Raw genomic sequence first — 24,415 nt, 5'->3', positions numbered from 1 at the left:
CTAAAACTTGTGTTTACCTATACTTGAATGAGGGTGTGTAGAAAGGACAGATCTGAATGGTCCCAAAATATTAATGTTCCTAAACACACCCAGGGTTCTTATAAGTTCCGGGTTTAGCTCCACTTTCTATTATAGTTTATTGTACTGTTATTGGAATTCACATTTAATTCACATTTAGACAAAGCTCCAAATCATGCAACCCAGGTAAGAGTCCCAGAAGAGGAACTGAGTGCGCCGAGCTCTGTTGCTGCCCGGGGACTTTTAAAGCATGGACGTGACCTTTGGAACGCCGGTGGAACGCACGTGTGTTAAGAACCCGGAAGTGTCAGGGCTCTCTGGCTGTCAGAATGGCGGGGGCTGTGTTACCGAGGTCTGTGATCCGAGCTGTCAACCAGCTGCTGAAGAAGAAGAGATACCAAGCCGCCCTGGCTGTGATCAAAGGATTCCGGAATGGAGCAGTGTGAGGACATGGGGGGCACTTCGATTGGGGGGAGGGAGGACATGGGGGCAATTCCATGGGGGGGGGGGGGTAGCACAGTGTGAGGACATGGGGGCACTTCCATTGGGGGGGGGACATTTCCGTGGGGGGGGGAAGGATGGGGGCACTTCCATTGGGGGAGGGGGGGACATGGGGGCGCTTCTTGGGGGGGAGAGGACACGGGGGCACTTCCATTGGGGGGGGAGAAAGGAAGGACACAGGGCACTTCCATTTGGAGGGGAGGACAGTGTAAGGACATGGGGGCACTTCTATTGGGGGGGGGGAGTGTAAGGATACGGGGCACTTCCATTGGGGGGGGAGTGTAAGGATACGGGGCACTTCCGTTGGGGGGGGCAGTGTAAGGATACGGGGCACTTCCGTTGGGGGGTGCAGTGTAAGGATACGGGGCACTTCCATTGGGGGGGCAGTGTAAGGATACGGGGCACTTCCATGGGGGGGGCAGTGTAAGGATACGGGGCACTTCCATTGGGGGGGCAGTGTAAGGATACGGGGCACTTCCATTGGGGGGGCAGTGTAAGTATACGGGGCACTTCCATTGGGGGGGCAGTGTAAGGATACGGGGCACTTCCATTGGGGGGGCAGTGTAAGGATACGGGGCACTTCCATTGGGGGGGGCAGTGTAAGGATACGGGGCACTTCCATTGGGGGGGGCAGTGTAAGGATACGGGGCACTTCCATTGGGGGGGGCAGTGTAAGGATACGGGGCACTTCCATTGGGGGGGACAGTGTAAGGACATGGGGGGGGGGGGCAGGGAGACCAGTGTAAGGACAAGGGGGCACTTTCAATGGGGGGGGGGAGGACAGTGTAAGGATACGGGGGCACTTTCAATGGGGGGGGCAGAGAGGACAGTGTAAGGATACGGGGGCACTTTCAATGGGGGGGGGCAGAGAGGACAGTGTAAGGATACGGGGGCACTTTCAATGGGGGGGGGCAGAGAGGACAGTGTAAGGACACGGGGGCACTTTCATTGGGGGGGGGGGACAATGTAAGGACATGGGGGCACTTTCATTGGGGGGGGGGGGAGGACAGGTTGCACTTCCACTAGGTGGGGGTGGGGAGTAGTATATTCTATCGCAGTGGTCATCAACTCCTGTCCTCAGGGCCCACTAACAGGCCAGGTTTGCAAGATAACTGAAATACATCACAGGTGATCTCATTTGCTGCTCAGTGATTGCAGTATTCTAGTCTGCATCTTCCCAAGGTAATACATAAAACCTGGCCTGTTAGTGGGCCCTGAGGACAGGGTTGATGACCACTGTTCTATCAGATGGAGAGGAGGAGGGTCATTTGGGAGTCAGTGACCTCGCTGCATTGATCTGCAGTTTTACTTCAATCAATCCTCTACTGCTGTATGTTTATGAGTGGTGGGCGAGTATTTCTCCAGCATTGTTTATAGATGACATTATAAAAATACCCCCCAGCAGCTATTCAGGGTTGTGATTTGAGCTGTCATTGGACAGCACAGATCGTTGACACGGAGTACGGAGCTGATCCAGGCGGCTCTGTGCCTTGTGATCACTGTGATGATGAGCAAACAGCAATTACAATGTGAGCGCTCCCTGTGAGAGCCCTCACCTTCCTTTAATAATGGAGTGAAGGGATCAGCAGCAGCAGATTAACCACTTGACCTCTGGAAGATTTATCCCCCGTGACAGGCCATTTTTTTGCAATACAGCGCTGCGTTACTTTAACAATTGCGTCGTGAGATGCTGTACCCAAATAAAACTGATGCCTTTTTTTCCCACAAATAGAGCTTTCTTTTGGTGGTATTTGATCACCTCTACTTTTTTTTTTTTTTTTTTTTTGCACTATAAACAAAAAAAGAGGGACAATTTTGCAAAAAAAAAAATAAAAAATAATATTTTTTACTTTCTGATATAAAACATATTCAATAAAAAAATTGAAAAAAATCAAATTTCTACACCAATGTAGGCCAATATGTATTCTGTTACGTATTTTTGATCAAAAATAATCCCAATACGCGTATATTGGTTTGCGCAAAAATTATAGCATCTACTATGGGATATTTTTAATTTTATTTACTTGTAATGGAGGCAATCGGCAAATTATAGCGGGACTGCGATATTGCGACAAACATTTTGACACATTTTTGGGAACCAGTGCTAAAAATATGCACTGACACTGGCAGGGAAGAGGTTAACATCGGGGGGGTAATCAAAACTTTAAATGTGTGCCTAGCCAGTGTTTCTCTAAATTGTGGGAGTTACTTTTACTAGGGGAAAACATGGATCGATGGTCATGCTTTGCAGAGACACAGGATCAATGCCTTCCCTACTGACAGAACAGCGATCTGCCTTGTTTACATATGTTTACATTGTTTACATAAGGCTGTGTACTGAACAATTGGCGGGTGCTGCCGGCCATAGAGTCTGCAGTACCCCGCCGATCGGCTCCCGCTGTGTGCAGCAAGCCGCCAGCATGCGCCCTACCTGGAAGAGCTGGATCATGTGTATATACGTGATCCGGGGCACAGGTGGCGCCCTGTAGCAGTAATACTGCTATGGGGAGGACCTAAAGCCGTTAATGGTGAAGGACTTTTGCTGTACCTCTTTCTTCATCCCGTCTGTGTGACCTATATATTAACCCTTCACCTTCCTTTAAAGTGGTTGTAAAGGGTTTTTACCCTCCCATAATACTTACTTGAGCCCCATCTTAATCCAGTGATGTCCGGATCTCTTCCTCCTCATTGGCTGAGACAGCAGCGGGAGCCATTGGCTGCTGATGAGGGGAGGGGTAAGGAAGTGATGTAACGCCTCTCCACTGCTGTTTTAACCCTATTTTAGGCAGTGAGCACGCCACATTCATTGCATGCGGTTGCGGGCCGTTTGCAGTGCTTCCCCATTCGCCTGAATGTATTGTGTTTAGCAGGTTTGCTGTCCGCCATTTGCTACTTGTTGGGTAGACCCTGCCACAGGCACGAAGCAAAGCATCATGGCCGCGGCATGTTAACACCCCCTTCAGCGCTGCACTCTCTGATTGGGCTGGCTGCGGGGCAAGGCTGAACTTCCGGTTTAAAACCAGATACGCCCCCAAAGGTGCCAAATGTGGCAGCGGAGGGGGGGGGGTGGAGGCAGATAAGCAGAGCTTCCCCTCTTGAGTGGAGCTCCACTTTAATGCACATGAGCCCCTTGACCTCCTCCTCCCTCTGTGTATGCACTGTATCTAGGGCACCATTACAAAGCTCCATGTTTTGACCCTCATTACCGGCATGTTCCTTCATTGGGGGGAAAAGAAAGTGGCAAAAAAAACACCAATTTTGGCCACCAAAATTTCAGTGCATTTCTAGAGGACGGGCAGATAAATAAGAGGTCTGCCTCCTCCATTCATAACTTTCTGTTATAAAAGATATCTAATAAAAATGTACACCCCCCCCCCCCCCAATGACTTATTTTTGTAAAAAAAAAAAAATTGCCATTATCGCAGATAAGGAAAAAGGTGCCGATAATGGAGACATCAATGCATGCGACTTTACCCAGATTTTACTGTGCTTATGCTGTGTTTATCATAGGTCATATGACTCTAAAATCGCATCAAAAACGTAACACGGGTGCGTTATCGATGCGTTGTTGCTGCGTTTTCAGTGCATTTCAATGGGGAGGTGCGTGTTACATAGACTGTGTATTTATATCTTTTACTTGTGTTTTTGCACATTGCCATCCATTCTATTACTTCAATATTCAGCTTGTAGTCAGTCACCTGAACCATACAGATGTGATGTGAGGATAACTAGAGATGTAAATGAAATAACACTGAAATCATGATTTTTTTCCTTTATTATTTCTTAAGGTATGGAGCTAAAATCCGGGCACCGCATGCACTGGTGATGACATTCCTGTTTAAGTCTGGAAGGTAATTTATTCTGCCAACATATATTATATATATATATATATATATATATATGCATTGAACATGTGCAACTGTTACTGTAGGTGGGCTCCATCTATCAAAGTGTCTGAAATGAGAATATGTCAATCAAAATCATTCTCTAATCTTATAACCTGTTCTACAGAAGTAAAGTTGGCAATAAACTTGTATGGGCGGCCTGGTTGTACTGAAGTCAATTCATCCATCGATCGACTTCAGTACAACTAGCCTGTTGGATTTTTTTTGCATGCAATTACTACTGATGGCTATAGCCACCAGTAGTAATCGTGCTCTGCCAGCAGGGAAGTTACACCCTGCAGAGCTCGGTGAGCGCTGATTGGAGGGATGGGACACCCCCATCACACAGCACACATGAATAGAGCTGGGGCTGTCAATCTGCTGGAGATCTCTCCTGTCACCATTTTTCTCTTGGTGTCAGGAAAACTTGTGAGAAGGGATTCATTCTGATAGCAGAGGAATGAAGCAGCAGAGAGAAATGACACTTAGTGCTCTTAAAGGATAAGTTCACATTTACAAAAAATTAAAAATAAATAAATGCACATTTTTTTCTCCCTTCGCCTTTCAGGACAGCACCTTGGAGAGAGCGTAGCTCCACCTCTTAGACAGGAAACACTGCGTGACAACGCCCCTTTAAAAAGCAGCTGCTTCCACCATGCCATCAGTTTTAGTGTTTCCTCCGCCATGGTGGAAGCACTGCTTGGGGAACCAGAGGGGCTGCGCTCTCTCCAAGGAGAGGGTTTTGGCAGGACCTCCACGTTTGGATACTCAGACCAACCCAGCTCCTTCCCTTACGTGAGGAGGGTGCTCCGGTGTCCCTTCCTTCTCCGGCTCACAGGAGTAATGGTCTGCCGGAAGTTTTCCACCCGGGGTGTTCGGGGGGCCGCGGTTGTGCTCAGTAAGAGCGTCCATGCCAGGCCTCTGCATGGCGGCGCCGAATCCCGGACAGCAGGTGATGTCAGTTCCGGTGGGCGGATACTTCCGGCGGGGCGTAGCAGCGATTGGTTCCTGCTGCTGGAACGCAGGAGGAAGGGGCGGGTCCTCTGGCCGGGACTTCCTTTTGTTTGGCACATGGAGCCTAGTACACAGTGCAGCAGTTGCGGATTGCACTATGGAGACAGCGGAATCGTCAGCAGCAATGGCGGATGCAGGCGCCCAGGTTCCCGGCCAGGCCCAGGTAGGAGAGGTGCGGTGGCACCTCTTTCCTTTTATATCACTGGGTGTTTTATCTTTGATGTGGTTATTCAAAACCTGCTGCTGTCTGCTATGGGGTAACAGTTTCCATTAGCAGTTCAGCAAAGGAGTGAGACTCTGGGCACTTAGGGTGTTGGCTGGAGGTACTACTTTTCTCTGAAGCCTTAGTTCTAAAGGACCTGGGTTTTTTCTTGTTTCTCTGTTTCAGAAAGCTACTGCCAAATCAGAGAGAATAGGGAGAAAGTGCCCCTCATGCAAAAATCCTTTAAGGGACTCTTGGCCCAAACCACTGTGCAAATCCTGCATTGTGGATTTAGTAAAAGAAGAATCCTCACAAGAGTGCAAAGAGCTCTTATCTTCTGTGAGGAAGGAGTTAGCAGAGGCCCTAGGGACAGTGCGTTCCCTTGTAAAGCACGGCCAGAGTTCCAGCCAAGAGCAGAGTTCTCACTCCAGTTTCCCTCAGTCCACTTCCAGACAGGTGGAAAGTGAGTCGGAGGAGGAAAGGGAAAGCATTCCACCCTCAACCATTGATTCTGAGGAGGAGGAGGTGGAAGAAGAGTCAAGATCATCTAGATATAAGCTGTCACTTGAGGAGGTGGATGAATTACTCAAGGCAATTTATACTACCCTGGAGATCCAGGAAGAAAAGGCTCAGCTGTCTGTGCATGATAAGATGTACCTGGGGCTGGAGGAAATTAAACACAGGGTGTTCCCTGTGCATAAAGTGTTAACAGACACAATTAAAAAGGAATGGAAGAACCCAGAGAGAGGACAGTTTTTTTCTAAAACCCTCAAAAGGAGGTTTCCTTTTGAGGAGAATGAGGAACTATTGTGGAATAAAAAACCAAAAATAGACGCTGCCTTTTCTCAAGTATCTAGGAAGACTGATTTAGCTTTTGAGGACATGGGTATTCTCAAAGATGCTATGGATAAGAGGGCAGATGGGCTACTGAAGAAAGCCTGGGACTCATCTCTAGCTAATCTTAAGCCAGCAATGGCGGCTACGGTTGTGGCTAGGAATCTGGAGTGCTGGTTAGAGCAACTTAAAAATCATGTTGTGGCAGGTACCTCCAGAAAAGACTTATTGGAGTCCTTCCCTACCCTGCTTAAGGCAGTAAAATATATGGCAGATGCCTCTGCAGAATCTATCAGGATGTCAGCCAGGTCCTCTGCGCTTGTTAACTCAGCAAGAAGAGCACTCTGGCTAAAGACCTGGTCAGGGGATTCAGCTTCTAAAGTAAAACTGTGCGGAATTCCCTTTTCAGGAGACCTGATGTTTGGGCCAGAACTAGAGACTGTCCTTGACAGGACAGCAGACAAGAAGAAAGCTTTCCCACAGAAGAAGAAAACGGTACAGCAGAGGAAAAATTTTCGTCCTTTTCGACAAACCGATAAGGAAAAGGACCACACACAGAAGAGACCCTGGTCTTCTCAGAGAGGAAGAGGTAGAGGTGGGGTACTCTTTAGAACCCCAGAACAAACCCCTAAAAAACAATGACCATCTAGTAGGGGGGAGACTACAGGACTTCTTACCAATCTGGGAAAAAACAACAAAGAGTCCTTTTGTTCTGGGGTTAATCAAAAAGGGTTATCAATTGGAATTCTCACAAAGCCCCCCAAGTCGGTTTTACATCACAAACCTGCCAAAGGATCGGGAAAAGGCTCTGGCCATGAAGTCTCTGTTACAGGAACTGATGCAACAGAAGGTCATTTCCCAGGTTCCGAAAGATCAAGAGGGGAAGGGGTTTTACTCCCACATTTTTATGGTCAAAAAGCCATCAGGAAAGTTCCGCCTGATTCTCAATTTAAAGGTTCTAAATCGATCCATAAAATACAAAAAATTCAGGATGGATACGATTTTCTCAGTAAGGAATTTGCTAACCCCCAAATGTCATATGGCTTCCATCGATTTGAGAGATGCCTATCTCCATATACCAATAGCGCCCCCATCACAAAGGTTCCTGCGTCTTGCAATCAATCTGGGGGGAGGGGAGATTTGGCACCTGCAGTTTCGGGCTCTGCCTTTCGGTCTTTCCTCTTCTCCCAGGGTATTCACAAAAGTGATGGCGGAATCTTTGGAGCCCCTGAGACTGAAGGGGATTTCAATAGTACCCTATTTGGACGATCTGCTACTGTTTGCAGACTCAAGGGGTCAAGTAGAGGTCAACCTACAGACAGTTCAAACACATTTAAGAGGTTTGGGATGGCTTCTCAATCTTCAGAAGTCAAACTTAATTCCATCTCAAAGGGTAAGGTTTCTGGGGTACGAAATAGACTCGATAGAACAGAAAATTTTTCTACCCCAGGAGAAAATAGAGAAGATGCAGTTGACCCTGATAACACTTCAATCCAACGCAGAGATCTCTGTAAGACAAGCCATGTCTGCTCTGGGTCTGTTGACAGCAGCAATTCCTTCGGTACAGTGGGCCAGGTTGCATTCCCGTCCTCTGCAATCGGATATCCTGATGAATTGGTCATACCAGGAACCTCTGGAGAAGAAATTCAACTTGGGGGCAAGAGCAAAAAGGTCTCTCTGGTGGTGGAGGAACCTAGGAAATGTTTCAAAAGGGCTTCCTTGGGTCTTTCCGGTAACCAGAAGGCTGACTACAGATGCCAGCGCCTGGGGATGGGGAGCTCACCTGGAAGAAAAAACGGTTCAGGGAGTTTGGACCAAACCAGAAGCAAGAAGATCTTCAAATTGGAGAGAGTTAAAGGCTGTTCACTTAAGCCTCCTCTCCCTCCAGGAATTCCTAGTGAATCAACATGTCCAAATATTGTCAGACAATATGACGACAGTATTATATTTAACAAAGCAAGGGGGCACAAAAAGCAAAACCCTAATGGGTCTAGCGCATCAGATCCTAAGATGGGCAGAGAACAATGTGGCCTCTCTATCAGCAGTCCATCTAAAGGGGACGGAAAACACCTTAGCAGATCTCCTCAGCAGGAAAGAAATAAGGGAAGCAGAGTGGTCTCTCAATCAGGAATTATTCGAAAAGATTTCCAAGAGTTGGGGTCATCCCCAAGTGGACCTCTTTGCAAAAGAGGAAAATGCAAAAATACCAGTCTTCTTCTCTCTTCAGAGACAGGATCAAGCTCTCGGAGTAGATGCGTTAGCTCACAAATGGGACTTCCATCTGTCCTACGCTTTTCCCCCGTTCCAACTGATACCAAAGGTGTTAGCCAAATTCAGATGGGAGTCCACGGAGCTAATATTAATAGCTCCTTATTGGCCAAAAAGACCCTGGTTTTCAACCTTGATGAACCTCTCAGTGAAACCTGCTTGGAGATTACCAATCAGGGCAGACCTGTTGAGTCAGGGCCGAATTCTCCATCCAGATCCAGCTTACCTCAAACTAACAGCTTGGTTTCTGAAGAACAAATCTTAAGACGGAAGGGTTTATCAGAGAGGCTTATTTCTACCCTTCTTGCAAGTAGAAAAAAAGTGACGAGAGACATTTACTTTAAAGTCTGGAAGATCTATAATTCTTGGGGTTCCAGTAAAAACTTTGATTTTCGTACCACATTTTCAGTTTTGGAATTTCTTCAAGAGGGATTGGAGAAGGGGTTAGCAGCAAGTACGCTCAAGACGCAGGTAGCTGCTTTATCAGTTTTTTTGGAAAGAACCCTGTCAGGGGAACCTTTTAATAATCAGATTTTTTAGGGCAATGGCAAAAGTAAAGCCTAGACCTGTTGTTAGTTTTCCCAAATGGGATTTATCTTTAGTTCTTCAGGGTCTAACTATGGCACCGTTTGAACCCATAGAAGAAGCATCATTACGTTTCTTGACGTTAAAGACTATTTTATTGGTAGCAGTAACTTCCGCACGTAGAATTAGTGAGTTACAAGCCCTTTCAATTAAAGAGCCCTTCATGAGATGTCTACAGGATAGGGTAGTCTTAAGGACGGATCCAGCATTTCTACCAAAGGTGGCTTCAGTTTTTCACCGTACACAGGAAATCATTCTCCCTACTTTTTGTCCTTTACCTTCGGGAGCAGGAGAAGAAGCTTTCCATACCCTTGATGTCAGGAGGTGCCTGCTTAAATATCTGGAAAGAACAAAGGAAATCAGAAAGTCATCCTCACTCTTTGTTTTAATGGAAGGTACTCACAAAGGAGGTAAAGCTTCCAAAAGCACCCTTGGAAGATGGTTAAAGCAGGCCATCAAAGAGGCATACATATCTTTGGGTCTGGAACCTCCGGAAGGGGTATTACCTCATTCTACTCGAGCAGTGGCGGCATCATGGGCAGAAAGGGCTGGGGCATCTCCTGCAAATCTGCAAGGCTGCCACATGGTCCAGTTTTTCGACCTTCATAAGGCACTACCGCTTGGATCTACTATCAGCCTCGGACCAATCATTTGGTAGGAAGGTTTTGCAGGCAGTAGTCCCACCCTGAAGTAAGTTTCTCGGTTATCCTCTCCAAGGTGCTGTCCTGAAAGGCGAAGGGAGAAAACCTTAGTTAGACTTACCGGTGACGGTATTTCTACGAGCCTTTCAGGACAGCAGCCTACTTCCCTCCCTTGGTTATCATATGTAAAGTATAATTATAGGACCTGGTAATTGTCTGATTATATTTTCCAGCATGTCGGAGGATTTCTCGGTAACAACTGATGGCATGGTGGAAGCAGCTGCTTTTTAAAGGGGCGTTGTCACGCAGTGTTTCCTGTCTAAGAGGTGGAGCTACGCTCTCTCCAAGGTGCTGTCCTGAAAGGCTCGTAGAAATACCGTCACCGGTAAGTCTAACTAAGGTTTTTTTTTTTTTTGCAAGTAAAAAAAATGCATTTATTTTATTTTTTTCTGTTAGGAACTTGTAAAGCATCGCACCCATGGTCAGCAGATTGTGGGTGTAATGCCACGGTCCTGCAGACTGTCTGTGTATCTGTCTGCCCATACCTCTGATACAGGCCGGCAGATGCACACTGACAGGAAGACTCCATGAACTACCTAGAGCGATCAACAGCGCCCTGGTAGTTCATTTAGAACTACAAACCAACAGCCACAAAGACTGCTGGTACTTGTAGTTTTCCCATTCACGGGCCTTTTGGCTAAGATCAAGTGTAGTATCTGTTCTTATCAGTTGCCAGAGGAGGCGCTGTGCTATTCCCACAGCGGAGGGCTATGCAAATCTGATGGTGTAATTGTACCTGGGCGGCCTGTTTCGGTAGGGGCCACATTAAGGCACTCTTGGGTCTTAGAGGCCAATGATGGTCATATCTGAGCAGGCTGGAAGGGTGCTACTTATAAGGATGAGTGCTGCATTTGGTCTGGCCGAAGGGCTGGGTTTTCCCGGCCTTCTGGCTAGGACTGGTGTGGTCGCTGTTCCTATCAGCGTCCGGTGGAAGAGCTGGCATCGCCCTGGAGAGGGCACGGGGTGGTGCTATGCAAATCTGCCGGGTTGATGGGGGGGGGGGGGGCCTGGAAGGGCTAGTACCGGCGGAGGCTGCTATATAGTCAGCGGCTCTCCCCGAGAAAACCTAGAAGGACTCTCTATCTGGCAGGGATGGAGGGCCGCACTGGTCAGGCAGGGGATCAGACCTGAAAAGAAGCCCATGGTGTATGTGCCCCTGGAGTGGCAGTCCAGGGGTGCCATAATATCACTGTGAGTGAGGGTCACTTTGATTTATGGCACCACGGTCACTGCACTATATCACACTTTTTTTGCACCTGACTCCTGGGCCGGGCCTTTTGGCTGGGACCAGAGGAATTTTTGATTTCTGGCCGGAGGGCCTGGTCATTGTTTTACACAATGACCAATTTTCACTCTCCTCTCCAGTTCCTTCTCCCCCACTTTCTTTTATTGAAGCCCTTGTTTGTCACTTGTCTTTTTATGTTTGTACGCGATTTTGCACTTGTGACTGGTAGGGTGTAGGTCCTCGGGCCTGCTCTGAAAGTCTTGGGAGGGGGTGGACATGGCCTTCTGGCTTAGTTCGCCCTCTCTCATTGGGTCTCCCTTTGGGGGAGCCCCACCTAGTACTTGGATGGGTCTGTTTCAGCAGACCCTCCAGAGGATGGGGTCTGTCTGGTTTTGGCCAGATGGACCAACTGTAAGTACCCAAGTCTCCATCTGGAGCATAAGGCCCTCTGATTTTAGAGGGCTTGTGTACACCTGTTGCACGTTTTTGTGTTTCACTGTGTGTGTGTGTGTACATTTTTTTTTGGCATCGGGTGACGTTTTTGAGTGTGTTTCACACGCCATGGGCTTTCAAAAAAAAAATAATTCACAGAACACTGAATGAATGGTGCAGCTGGGTTGGCGGAGCCCCACACAGCCACATTCTTTTTAGATTGTGACAGTGAGTGGGGGGGGGGAGAAGATCCCCACACTCACTGTCAAAATGGGGGGGGGGGGGGTTGCAAGGGCATTTGTAGCATGTTGCACCCTGAATTTGGGTGTAACATGTTACAAAAGGTGGTCTTATCCTTTAAGTGAGACAAGTACACACTATGGAGGGATATGCTTTGTTAATATTTCATGTCAGGTTTACAACTACTTTTATAGGTTGAACTAGATGGACTTTGTCTTTTTTTTTTTTCTCAACCAGACTAACTATGTGAGACACCTTACAAATGTAAATGGGTCCTTTTAACTATTTTTTTTTTTTTTCCAATTTTTTTAACCTTGTGATTCCCTAGCTTAAAAGACAAGCTGAAAGCCATCTTCCAGGCGACATTAACTCATTCGAGGAATCTTGCTTATTTCGTCTTTACATATAAGAGCCTCTTGACAGTTCAGGAGAAAATACATGGAAGCAAATGGCAGTTTCATTCCTTCCTGGCAGCTTGTGTGGGCGGATGGGTGGTATTCGGAGAGAATAATCACATCAATAGCCAGGTAAGGCTAACCCAACGGATGGACAGTTCAAGTCAACAAGTAAATCCCCCCCCCCCCCATTCTCCGGCAGCAACTGCAATCTGCACAATCACATTTCTGTTCTTTGAACACTCCTCCCCTTCTCACGTGCCCTTTGCCATATCCACTCAGTCTTTAGTAAAAAAAAAAAAAAAAAAATCACCTCTGTCCATGACCTTTCAATCACTAACTAACTAACCACTTGACCTCCTGGAAGATTTACCGGTCATGCGACACTGTAACCAAATAAAATTGATGTCCTTTTTTCCCACAAATAGAGCTTACTTTTGGTGGTATTTGATCACTTCTGCGGTTTTTATTTTTTGAGTTAGAACAAAAAACTTGACTTTGTATTCCTTTGTACTTCATATTAGTATACAATAAAAAACTTATTGCAAAAAAAAAAAAAATTTTTTTTAGTTTCTGCTATAAAACATATCCAAAAAAAATGTAAAAAATCTAATTTCTTCAATTTAGTATGTGTAATATGTACATATTTTTGGTAAAAAAATCCCAATAAGCATATATTGATTGGTTTGCGCAAAAGTTATAGCGTCTACAAACTATGAGATATTTTGATGGCATTTAGATTTTTATTTTTTTATTTTTTTTTTTTTACTAGTAATGGCGGTGATCAGCAGTTTTTAGCGGGACTGCGACATTGCGGCAGACAAATCAGGCACCTGACATTTTTGACACACTTTTTGTGGACCAGTGACATTATTACAGTGATCAGTGCTAAAAATATGCACTGTACTGTTACTGTACTAATGACACTGGCAGGGAAGGGGCGATCAAAGGGTTAAGCGTGTCCCTAGGGGGTGCTTGCTAACTGTGTGGGGGTTGCTCTGATTGGGTGAAGACAGAGATCGGTGTACCTGCTTAGCAGGAACACAAGATTTCCATCTTCTCCCCTGTCAGAACGGCGATCTGACTCTCCTGGGAATGATCGCGGGTGGCTGGCGGATATCGAGGGCCGCTGGACTAGCTGATTGGAATCCCCTGTGTCCAATCTGCATGCAATCATGCCTTCGGTGGCACGCACGCGCCCCCTAGTGTCTATTGCACGAAATGACGTACAGGTACATCGTTTCGCGCAATAGAGCCGACCTGCCGCAGTACATCTGTGGTAGGCGGTCAGCAAGTGGTTAACCAACTTACTGTTACTGAAAGCTGTCTTCAGGTATCTGTCTCTGTCTCTCCAGCTGCCCTCTCCCATGGTGGACTCATTCAGCCAGACCCAGTGAATGGAAGAGAGGGGGAGTCTGAAGATTTCTATCCACACAAAGCATCTTTCTGGTTCTTTCCTCGCCTCCCTCTTTGTCATTCGGCTCTTTTGAAGCTCATTATATTTGTCTAGTTTCTACAGTTTCTTTGAGGATTGCAGCAATCTATTGGCCTCTTGGACCGATATCAAGCTTCCTTGATGACTTCTCTGCCTGGCTAACCTACTTTCCCTCCTCTTGAATTGTATTGTAACTGCACTGCATCCCTCCTTTCTGTAAATAGCACAATCTGTGCTATGTAAATGCTGTAAAATAATAATAATTAGGGTTGAACGATACCTTTGCAGTGCGATCTGAGCCCATACAAAATGAACAGGCTCAAATCGCACTGCAAAGAGATGTGATTGGAACAGGAATGCGGTGCGATTCCTGTCGGAATTGCATGCGGTTTCCCGCACCGCTCCTGTGTGAATCCAGGCTGAAGTCACTATGACAAGCTTAGGTGCACACAGGAACGGTGCGGGAAAACCACATTCTATTCAGACAGGAATCTCGCTGCATTCCTGTTCAAATTGCATGTGTTTCTTTACAGTGTGATTTGAGTCGGTTAATTTTGCATGGGCTCAGATCACACTGCAAAGGTATCTATTTGGGGTATCGGAGCATTTGTACGAGTATTTGTGCCAATACTCTGTATCGGCATCGGTGCAACAATAACCTCTTGCGGACCGCCCACCGTAGATATACTGCGGCAGGGCAGCCGCTCTGCACCATATCACGTACTTAGTACGTGATCTGACACTTCCTGGCCTAGAGGCACGCACGCCGCTGCCTGCCCTCTCCCACTGTGTAAAATCGGCGGGTACTGCGGACTCTGTCCGCCGGCACCCACCAATCCTTTGGTACAGATGTAAACAAGGCAGATCGCCATTCTGTCAGTAGACCGCTCCATGCCTTCCCACGGTAAGAAAACACCAGCTAGGCACACAGTTAACCCTTTGATCGCCCCTGATGTTCACCCCTTCCCAGCCAGTGTCATTAGTACAGTGACAGTGCATATCTTTAGCACTGTCCACTGCATTGGTGTCACAGGTCCCCAAAAAGTGTCAGAATTCGATTTGTCCGACGCAATATCGCAGTCCCGTTAGAAGTCGCTGATCAGCGCCATTACTAGTAAGAAAATAAATAAAAAATATCCCATAGTATAGACGCTATAACTATTGCGCAAATCGATCAACATATGCTTATTGGAATTTTGTTTACCAAAAATATGTAGAGGAATACATATTGGCCTAAATTGCTGATTTTTTTTTTTTTTTTTTTTTTTTTTTTTTTAGGGAGTCCAGCTAAAAAAAAAAAAAAAAATTATTAAAAGCCAGCAGCTACAAATACTGCAGCTGCTGACTTTTAATATATGGACACTTACCTGTCCTGGAGTCCAGCGATGTCGGCAGCCAAAGTCGATCAATCTCTCGGCTGCTGCCGCCGCCATTCTCTGAGAGAGAGTCAGGAAGTGAAGCGTTGCGGCTTCACTTCCCGCTTCCCTACTGCGCATGCGCGAGTCGCGCTGAGCATCGTAAGTGGTCCCCGCTATCTCCTTGGACCTGTGCGTTTCCCAGGAGACAGCAGGGGGGTGCGGGAAGGGGCGTGACTCCTGCGGGAGTCTATTCCAGGAAGTGGATGCAAATACCTGTAGTAAACAGGTATCTGCACCCCCCTCCCCCCCTGAAAGGTGCCAATTGTGGCACCAGAGGGGGGAGGAATCAGATGAGCGGAAGTTCCACTTTTGGATGGAATTCCGCTTTTAAATTGTCGGTCATCTCTTTTTTATCTATTTTTTTTTTTTTATAGTGCAAAAAATAAAAACCGCAGAGGTGATCAATTACCACCAAAAGAAAGCTCTATTTGTGGGAAAAAAAGGACATACATTTTATTTGGGTACAACGTCACACGACCGCGCAATTGTCAGTTAACCACTTAAGGACCGCCTCATGCCGATGTACGTCGGCAGAATGGCATGGGCAGGCAGAATCTGCCTCCCGCGGGCAGGGGGTCCGATCGGACCCCCCCCGGTGCCCGAGGCGGCCCGTTTTTGTCCAGTGGCGGAGATGAGGGGGAGACCATCCGTTGTGGCCCCCCCTCGCGATCGCCGCCGGCCAATCAAATCATTCCTCTGCTGCTGTATGCTAAACAGCAGCAAAGGAAATGATGTCATCTTTCCTCTGCTCGGTATTTTCCGTTCCGGCGCCGAGGAGAGAAGACTGCAATGTGAGTGCACAACACACACACATACAGTAGAACATGCCAGGCACACAAAACACCCCCCTTTACCCCCCAATTCCCCCCCCGAATCACCCCTCACCCCCCCCCCCCCCCCGTCACACTGACACCAAGCAGTTTTTTTTTTTTTTTTCTGATTACTGCATGGTGTCAGTTTGTGACAGTTAGTGTTAGCCCCCTTTAGGTCTAGGGTACCCCCCCAACCCCCCTAATAAAGTTTTAACCCCTTGATCACCCCCTGTCGCCAGTGTCGCTAAGCGATCATTTTTCTAATCGCTGTATTAGTGTCACTGGTGACGCTAGTTAGGGAGGTAAATATTTAGGTTCGCCGTCAGCGTTTTATAGCGACAGGGACCCCCATATACTACCTAATAAATGTTTTAACCCCTTGATTGCCCCCTAGTTAACCCTTTCACCACTGATCACCGTATAACTGTTATGGGTGACGCTGGTTAGTTCGTTTATTTTTTATAGTGTCAGGGCACCCGCCGTTTATTACCGAATAAAGGTTTAGCCCCCTGATCGCCAGGCGGTGATATGCGTCGCCCCAGGCAGCGTCAGATTAGCGCCAGTACCGCTAACACCCATGCACACAGCATACGCCTCCCTTAGTGGTATAGTATCTGAACGGATCAATATCTGATCCGATCAGATCTATACTAGCGTCCCCAGCAGTTTAGGGTTCCCAAAAACGCAGTGTTAGCGGGATCAGCCCAGATACCTGCTAGCACCTGCGTTTTGCTCCTCCGCCCGGCCCAGCCCACCCAAGTGCAGTATTGATCGATCACTGTCACTTACAAAACACTAAACACATAACTGCAGCGTTCGCAGAGTCAGGCCTGATCCCTGCGATCGCTAACAGTTTTTTTTTGGTAGCGTTTTGGTGATCTGGCAAGCACCAGCGGCCTAGTACACCCCGGTTGTAGTCAAACCAGCACTGCAGTAACACTTGGTGACGTGGCGAGTCCCATAAGTGCAGTTCAAGCTGGTGAGGTGACAAGCACAAGTAGTGTCCCGCTGCCACCAAGAAGAAGACAAACACAAGCCCGTCGTGCCCATAGTGCCCTTCCTGCTGCATTCGCCAATCCTAATTGGGAACCCACCACTTCTGCAGCGCCCGTACTTCCCCATTCACATCCCCAACCAAATGCAGTCGGCTGCATGAGAGGCATTTTCTTTATGTGCTCCCGAGTACCCCTACCCAGCGAACCCCCCAAAAAAAGATGTTGTGTCTGCAGCAAGCGCGGATATAGGGGTGACACCTGCTATTATTGTCCCTCCTGTCCTGACAATCCTGGTCTTTGCATTGGTGAATGTTTTGAACGCTACCATTCACTAGTTGAGTATTAGCATAGGGTACAGCATTGCACAGACTAGGCACACTTTCACAGGGTCTCCCAAGATGCCATCGCATTTTGAGAGACCCGAACCTGGAACCGGTTACAGTTATAAAAGTTAGTTACAAAAAAAAGTGTAAAAAAAAAAAAATATATATATATAATAAAAACAAATAGTTGTCGTTTTATTGTTCTCTCTCTCTATTCTCTCTATTGTTCTGCTCTTTTTTACTGTATTCTAATCTGCATTGTTTTATTGTTATTATGTTTTATCATGTTTGCTTTTCAGGTATGCAATTTTTTATACTTTACCGTTTACTGTGTTTTATTGTTAACCATTTTTTTGTCTTCAGGTACGCCATTCACGACTTTGAGTGGTTACACCAGAATGATGCCTGCAGGTTTAGGTATCATCTTGGTATCATTCTTTTCAGCCAGCAGTCGTCTTTCATGTAAAAGCAATCCTAGTGGCTAATTAGCCTCTAGACTGCTTTTACAAGCAGTGGGAGGGAATACCCCCCCCCCACCGTCTTCCGTGTTTTTCTCTGGCTCTCCTGTCTCAACAGGGAACCTGAGAATGCAGCCGGTGATTTAGCCAGCTGACCATAGAGCGGATCAGAGACCAGAGTGGCTCCAAACATCTCTATGGCCTAAGAAACCGGAAGCTACAAGCATTTCATGACTTAGATTTCGCCGGATGTAAACAGCGCCATTGGGAAAGCATTTTATCACACCGATCTTGGTGTGGTCAGATGCTTTGAGGCAGAGGAGAGATCTAGGGTCTAATAGACCCCAATTTTTTCAAAAAAAGAGTACCTGTCACTACCTATTGCTATCATAGGGGATATTTACATTCCCTGAGATAACAATAAAAATGATTAAAAAAAAAAATGAAAGGAACAGTTTAAAAATAAGATAAAAAAGAAAAAAAAATAAAGAGAAAAAAAAAAAAGCACCCCTGCCCCCCCTGCTCTCGCGCAAAGGTGAACGCAAGCGTCGGTCTGGCGTCAAATGTAAACAGCAATTGCACCATGCATGTGAGGTATCACCTCGAAGGTCAGATCGAGGGCAGTAATTTTAGCAGTAGACCTCCTCTGTAAATCTAAAGTGGTAACCTGTAAAGGCTTTTAAAACGGTATTTAGTTTGTCGCCACTGCACGTTTGTGCGCAATTTTAAAGCATGTCATGTTTGGTATCCATGTACTCGGGCTAAGTTCATCTTTTTTTATTTCATCAAACATTTGGGCAATATAGTGTGTTTTAGTGCATTAAAATTTTAAAAAGTGTGTTTTTCCCCCAAAAAATGCATTTGAAAAATCGCTGCGCAAATACTGTGTGGGGAAAAAAAAATGAAACACCCGCCATTTTAATCTGTAGGGCATTTGCTTTAAAAAAATATATATAATGTTTGGGGGTTCAAAGTAATTTTCTTGCAAAAAAAAAAATAACTATTTCATGTAAACAAAAAGTGTCAGAAAGGGCTTTGTCTTCAAGTGGTTAGAAGAGTGGGTGATGTGTGACATAAGCTTCTAAATGTTGTGCATAAAATGCCAGGACAGTTCAAACCCCCCCCCCCCCCCCCTCAAATGACCCCATTTTGGAAAGTAGACACCCCAAGCTATTTGCTGAGAGGCTTGTTGAGTCCATGGAATATTTTATATTGTGACACAAGTTGCGGGAAAGAGACAAATTTTTTTTTTTTTTTGCACAAAGTTGTCACTAAATGATATATTGCTCAAACATGCCATGTGAATATGTGGAATTGCACCCCAAAATACATTTAGCTGCTTCTCCTGAGTACGGGGATACCACATGTGTGAGACTTTTTGGGAGCCTAGCCGCGTACAGGGCCCCGAAAACCAAGCACTGCCTTCAGGCTTTCTAAGGGCGTAAATTTTTTTTATTTCACTCTTCACTGCCTATCACAGTTTCGAAGGCCATGGAATGCCCAGGTGGCACAAAACCCCCCCAAATGACCCCATTTTGGAAAGTAGACACCCCAAGCTATTTGCTGAGAGGTATAGTGAGTATTTTGCAGACCTCACTTTTTGTCACAAAGTTTTGAAAATTGAAAAAAGAAAACATTTTTTTTCTTGTCTTTCTTCATTTTCAAAAACAAATGAGAGCTGCAAAATCCTCACCATGCCTCTCAGCAAATAGCTTGGGGTGTCTACTTTCCAAAATGGGGTCATTTGGGGGGGTTTTGTGCCACCTGGGCATTCCATGGCCTCCGAAACTGTGATAGGCAGTGAAGAGTGAAATCAAAAATTTACACCCTTAGAAATCCTGAAGGCGGTGCTTGGTTTTCGGGGCCCCGTACGCGGCTAGGCTCCCAAAAAGTCCCACACATGTGGTATCCCCATACTCAGGAGAAGCAGCTAAATGTATTTTGGGGTGCAATTCCACATATGCCCATGGCCTGTGTGAGCAATATATCATTTAGTGACAACTTTGTGCAAAAAAAAAAAAAAGTGTCACTTTCCCGCAACTTGTGTCAAAATATAAAATATTCCATGAACTTAACATGCCTCTCAGCAAATGGCTTGGGGTGTCTACTTTCCAAAATGGGGTCATTTGGGGGGTTTTGTGCCATCTGGGCATTTTATGGCCTTCAAAACTGTGATAGGTAGTGAGGAGTGAAATCAAAAATTTACGCCCTTAGCAATCCTGAAGGCGGTGATTGGTTTTCGGGGCCCCGTACGTGGCTAGGCTCCCAAAAAGTCCCACACATGTGGTATCCCCGTACTCAGGAGAAGCAGCTGAATGTATTTTGGGGTGCAATTCCACATAGGCCCATGGCCTGTGTGAGCAGTATATCATTTAGTGACAACTTTTTGTAAGTTTTTTTTTTTTTTTTTTTTTTTTTTTTTTTTGTCATTATTCAATCACTTGAGACAAAAAAAAATAAATATTCAATGGGTTCAACATGCCTCTCAGCAATTTCCTTGGGGTGTCTACTTTCCAAAATGGGGTCATTTGGAGGGGTTTTGTACTGCCCTGCCATTTTAGCACCTCAAGAAATGACATAGGCAGTCATAAACTAAAAGCTGTGTAAATTCCAGAAAATGTACCCTAGTTTGAAGACGCTATAACTTTTGCGCAAACCAATAAATATACGCTTATTGACTTTTTTTTTTACCAAAGACATGTGGCCGAATACATTTTGGCCTAAATGTATGACTAAAATTGAGTTTATTGGATTTTTTTTTTATAACAAACAGTAGAAAATATCATTTTTTTTTTCAAAATTTTCGTTTTTTTCCGTTTATAGCGCAAAAAATAAAAACTGCAGAGGTGATCAAATACCATCAAAAGAAAGCTCTATTTGTGGGAAGAAAAGGACGCAAATTTCGTTTGGGTACAGCATTGCATGACCGCGCAATTAGCAGTTAAAGCGACGCAGTGCCAAATTGGAAAAAGTCCTCTGGTCCTTAGGCAGCATAATGGTCTGGGGCTGAAGTGGTTAAAATAACGCAGTCCCGTATCACAAAAAATGGCCTGGTCAGGAAGGAGGGTAAATCTTCTAGAGGGCAAGTGGTTTATGATTATTATTTATTATTATTATTATTATTATACAGATTCAGTGAAAAGGGAAGAAATATGAAGAAAAATTTTATTTTATAGAATTGTAGACAAAAACAAAAGCTTATCCCTTTGACTGTGGCATTAAATCTAAGTACCCCTCACACCTTTCCTGTGCCTTGCAGATAAACATGTACTTATTGTCTCGGATCCTCTTCGGATTGTCCCGGCTGGCAGTAGAGAAGGGAATCATCCCGGAGCCCAAGTTCGATGTCTTCCCTATTTTCTCAGCCCTGGTGTGGGGATTTGTGCTCTGGCTGTTTGAATACCAACGCCATACTCTCCAGCCCTCCCTGCAGTCCTCCATGACGTATCTGTATGATGACAGCAACATCTGGCATGACATCTCGGACTTCTTGATCTACAACAAGCCTAAGCAGGATAAATAAATCCTGTATATCGCTGCAGGATGCACTGAAAGAGCAGATAGGCCCCTTTAAATGTGGGGATTGTATTGGTAAACCTCTTTATACTTGAATGGCTAGATTGATGGAGTGATCATGATGACTGATACTGTACCTTGATTTTCCCAGATTTCAGAGTGTATAAGGCCACCTATAGCCCAAACCACCCATTTAGAGGTGGGAGGTGTTAGAATTTTTATCAGGTTTTACTTCTGATTTTGTCCCTGCTGGGGAGATTTCCCCTTCCTGTCCTGATAACCACACAAGACAAGAGGGGAATAACCCCAACAGTGAACACTGCAGTTTTCTTCTAAACCAGTGCTGCCATTGCTTACTGCCTCCCTGTGGGAGAGATTTCCCTAACTTCCTGTCTCGATGATCACTCAGGAAGTTAGGAAAAAAATCTCCCCAATGGGGCACTGCAAGACAAACTTACTGAGATTTTAACATGGAGATCTGAAGTAGAGACCTGGCAATTCGTCCTTCTGAAAAAGTCACTTTATTAAATATAGTAGAGTGTACAAAATGTAGGGCTTACGCGTTTCGGCAATAAGTCCTAATCATAGCCATAAAAAAAACATGTCAGGACACGGGACAGGGATAGTCTTAGATCTTTACAGCTAATTGACCAACTGGTTTGCCTAATTCATTTCGTGAGCTTTTGACAGGAGGGAGGGGAAAGCTTTTCCTTTACTTTATTGTATGTAAATGCTGTGTCCTGATATGTTATGTTTTTTATGGCTATGTTCAAAGTGGTTGTAAAGTCAGAAGGTTTTTTTATCTTAGCCCCCCTACTACGTACCTGAGCCCCATCTCGATCCAGCAATGTGCACAAGTGCCTCGGCCATCCGGGACTCTCCCTCCTGATTGGCTGAGACACAGCAGAGGCGCCATTGGCTCCCGCTGCTGTCAATCAAAGTCAGTTAGCCATTTAGGAGAGAGGGTGGGGCTGAATGCAGCTCCGTGTCTGAATGAGTACTCACCGCTGTGGCTCGGCTCAGGTGCCCCCATAGCAAGCTACTTGCTGTGGGGGCACTCGACAGGAGGGAGGGGCCAGGAGCGACTTTAGTATCACTTTAAGGCTTATTGCTGAAATGTGTAAGCCACTGCATTTTGTACACTGCACTCTAGAGATGCACTGAAATTTCCGCGGCCAAAACGTAATGGCTAAAAATGGTGTTATCGGCATTTTGCCGCTAATGAGTAAAAGGTGGCGATAATGTGATTTTACCACAATTTTCCTTTGCTCATGGTGTGTGTATGTGTGTGTGTGTGTGTGTGTGTGTGGTTTTTTTTTTTTTTTTTCATAGATCATGTGACTCAAAAACCACAACAAAAATGTAACACGGGTGTGGTAGTGATGCGTTCTTGCTGTGTTTTCAATGCATTTCAACGGGAAGGCGTGTCTTTCGTGCGTTTTTTTTTTTTTTTGTTTTTGTTTTTTGTTTTTTGTTTTTTGTTTTTTTTTAACTGACCAAAAATGCAGTAAGCAGGATTTTTAACACCCACAACAGAAGCTGAATGGACCAGTGTGAAGGTGTACATAGATATTAAAGGGAAACATTTTTCTTGAGCTTTTCTAAAGATGCCAATAATGGCCGACAATAAATTCATTAATTTAAATTGATGATATTAATTAAAAAGTTGAATATAATATATTTATATATAAAAATATATATTTTTAAAAAAACTGTCATTTTTCAGTTTCGGTTTTCAGCCAAGTCCCTCCTGCATTTTGGTTTCGGCACCAAAATTTCCATTTGGGGCACCTCTACTGCACTCGATGTAGTAAGCGACTTTTTCGGAAGGATGGGTTGCCGGCTCTCTACCTCATCTCTCTGTTTTATTAGTGTTGGGAAGAAACTCTGTGTTGAGCACTCTTTTCATGAGGTTTTAAACCAGTTGTTGTTGACTTTCAACACTGACTCCTGACCTCACCGACGGGTCGCACATAATTGGGTGTAGGTAATGCTAGAGAGGACTGGAGGACTACTGTGTACACATTGGAGCAGAAAAGTGGTCAGGGATGGGGGACATGTTTGGTTAGAGACCTGCTGCAGAAGACAGTGAGAGACTAGGGGCATATTACATGAGACTAGTAGAGATCACTGATATTAGCCTAAGGGCCAGTTCACACCACAGGCAGTCCAGTGCGTTTGTTTTTTTTCTGCATCAAAAACGCATGGAAAGTAGGTTATATGGTTTTCAATGGCATAGTTCACACCAGTGCTTGCAGTTCCAGTTCCAGAAAAAAAAAGTAGAACGTGCTGCATTTTTCCTACACTGGAATGTAGTGGAATGCTGTAAAACACATCAAACATGCACACAAAAACGCACTGAAACTCACATCTCCATGTTTAAGGTTAAGAAAAAAGAGAAGGAAAAATGCACTGGAATGCATCAAAAACTGCACTGGAATGCATCAAAAATGCGTAAAAAACGCGCACACAGAAAAGCATCCGGGCTGCATTTCTATGGTGTGAACTGACCCCAATACAAATCCTTGCTTGCACTCCCAATTACCGACTGCTGGGGTCTGAGGCCCGGTTCACACTGGTGCGGTGCGAGAACCGCTGCAAATCCAGTGTGGCTCCCCACATCGCACCTGAATCGCACAGTGGTCCACACTGAGATCTGCGAACCACTGCGGGTGTCCATGACACCCCCAGATCGGTTTGCATATCGCAGTGCTAACTGTGAAATGGTGCAGGAATCAGATTGCATAGGTGTGAACACACATGCGATCCGATTCCAGTGCGGACTAAAATCGTATCGCACAGACATCGCATTTGATCTGCACAGCAATGTGGTGCAAATCGCATGCGATGTCTGTCTGACATCGCACTAGTGTGAACCGGGCCTGAGGGCTGCTTAGCTGCTTAACATGTAGAAAAAGGCCACAAGTTGGACACTAGGGATTCCACCCTTCCCCACTCTATGCAACATAGGAAAAAAAAAAAGTTTTGGCCTTAGTATGATCTAATTTTCTCACATATGCATATATCAGTGACACAGATTTATGGCTTTATGGGTGTATGTCAGCTGAGTTCCCAGCAGTTTGCTGTCTTTCAAGAATGCAACAAATGCTTCAATGTAAAGAACGGGGATTCTGAACCACTCACACCCATTCTCTAGGG

General features: G+C 45.6%; 1 protein-coding gene across 1 annotated transcript; it reads left to right on the top strand.

The window, feature by feature from the left end:
• The first annotated feature begins 305 nt into the window (after positions 1-305).
• PXMP4 (peroxisomal membrane protein 4) lies at positions 306-22,725 on the top strand. The gene is made up of 4 exons (XM_073606353.1): positions 306-460; positions 4,308-4,370; positions 12,233-12,431; positions 21,000-22,725. Exons 1-4 carry the CDS (start codon positions 348-350, stop codon positions 21,261-21,263), a joined length of 639 nt encoding a protein of 212 aa, XP_073462454.1. The 5' UTR covers positions 306-347; the 3' UTR covers positions 21,264-22,725.
• Positions 22,726-24,415: the final 1,690 nt, after the last annotated feature.

Source organism: Aquarana catesbeiana, linkage group LG12 (genome assembly GCF_042186555.1).
Source record: "Aquarana catesbeiana isolate 2022-GZ linkage group LG12, ASM4218655v1, whole genome shotgun sequence".
NCBI classification, from domain to species: Eukaryota; Metazoa; Chordata; class Amphibia; order Anura; family Ranidae; genus Aquarana; species Aquarana catesbeiana.
This window is presented reverse-complemented; position numbering and strand designations above follow the sequence as displayed.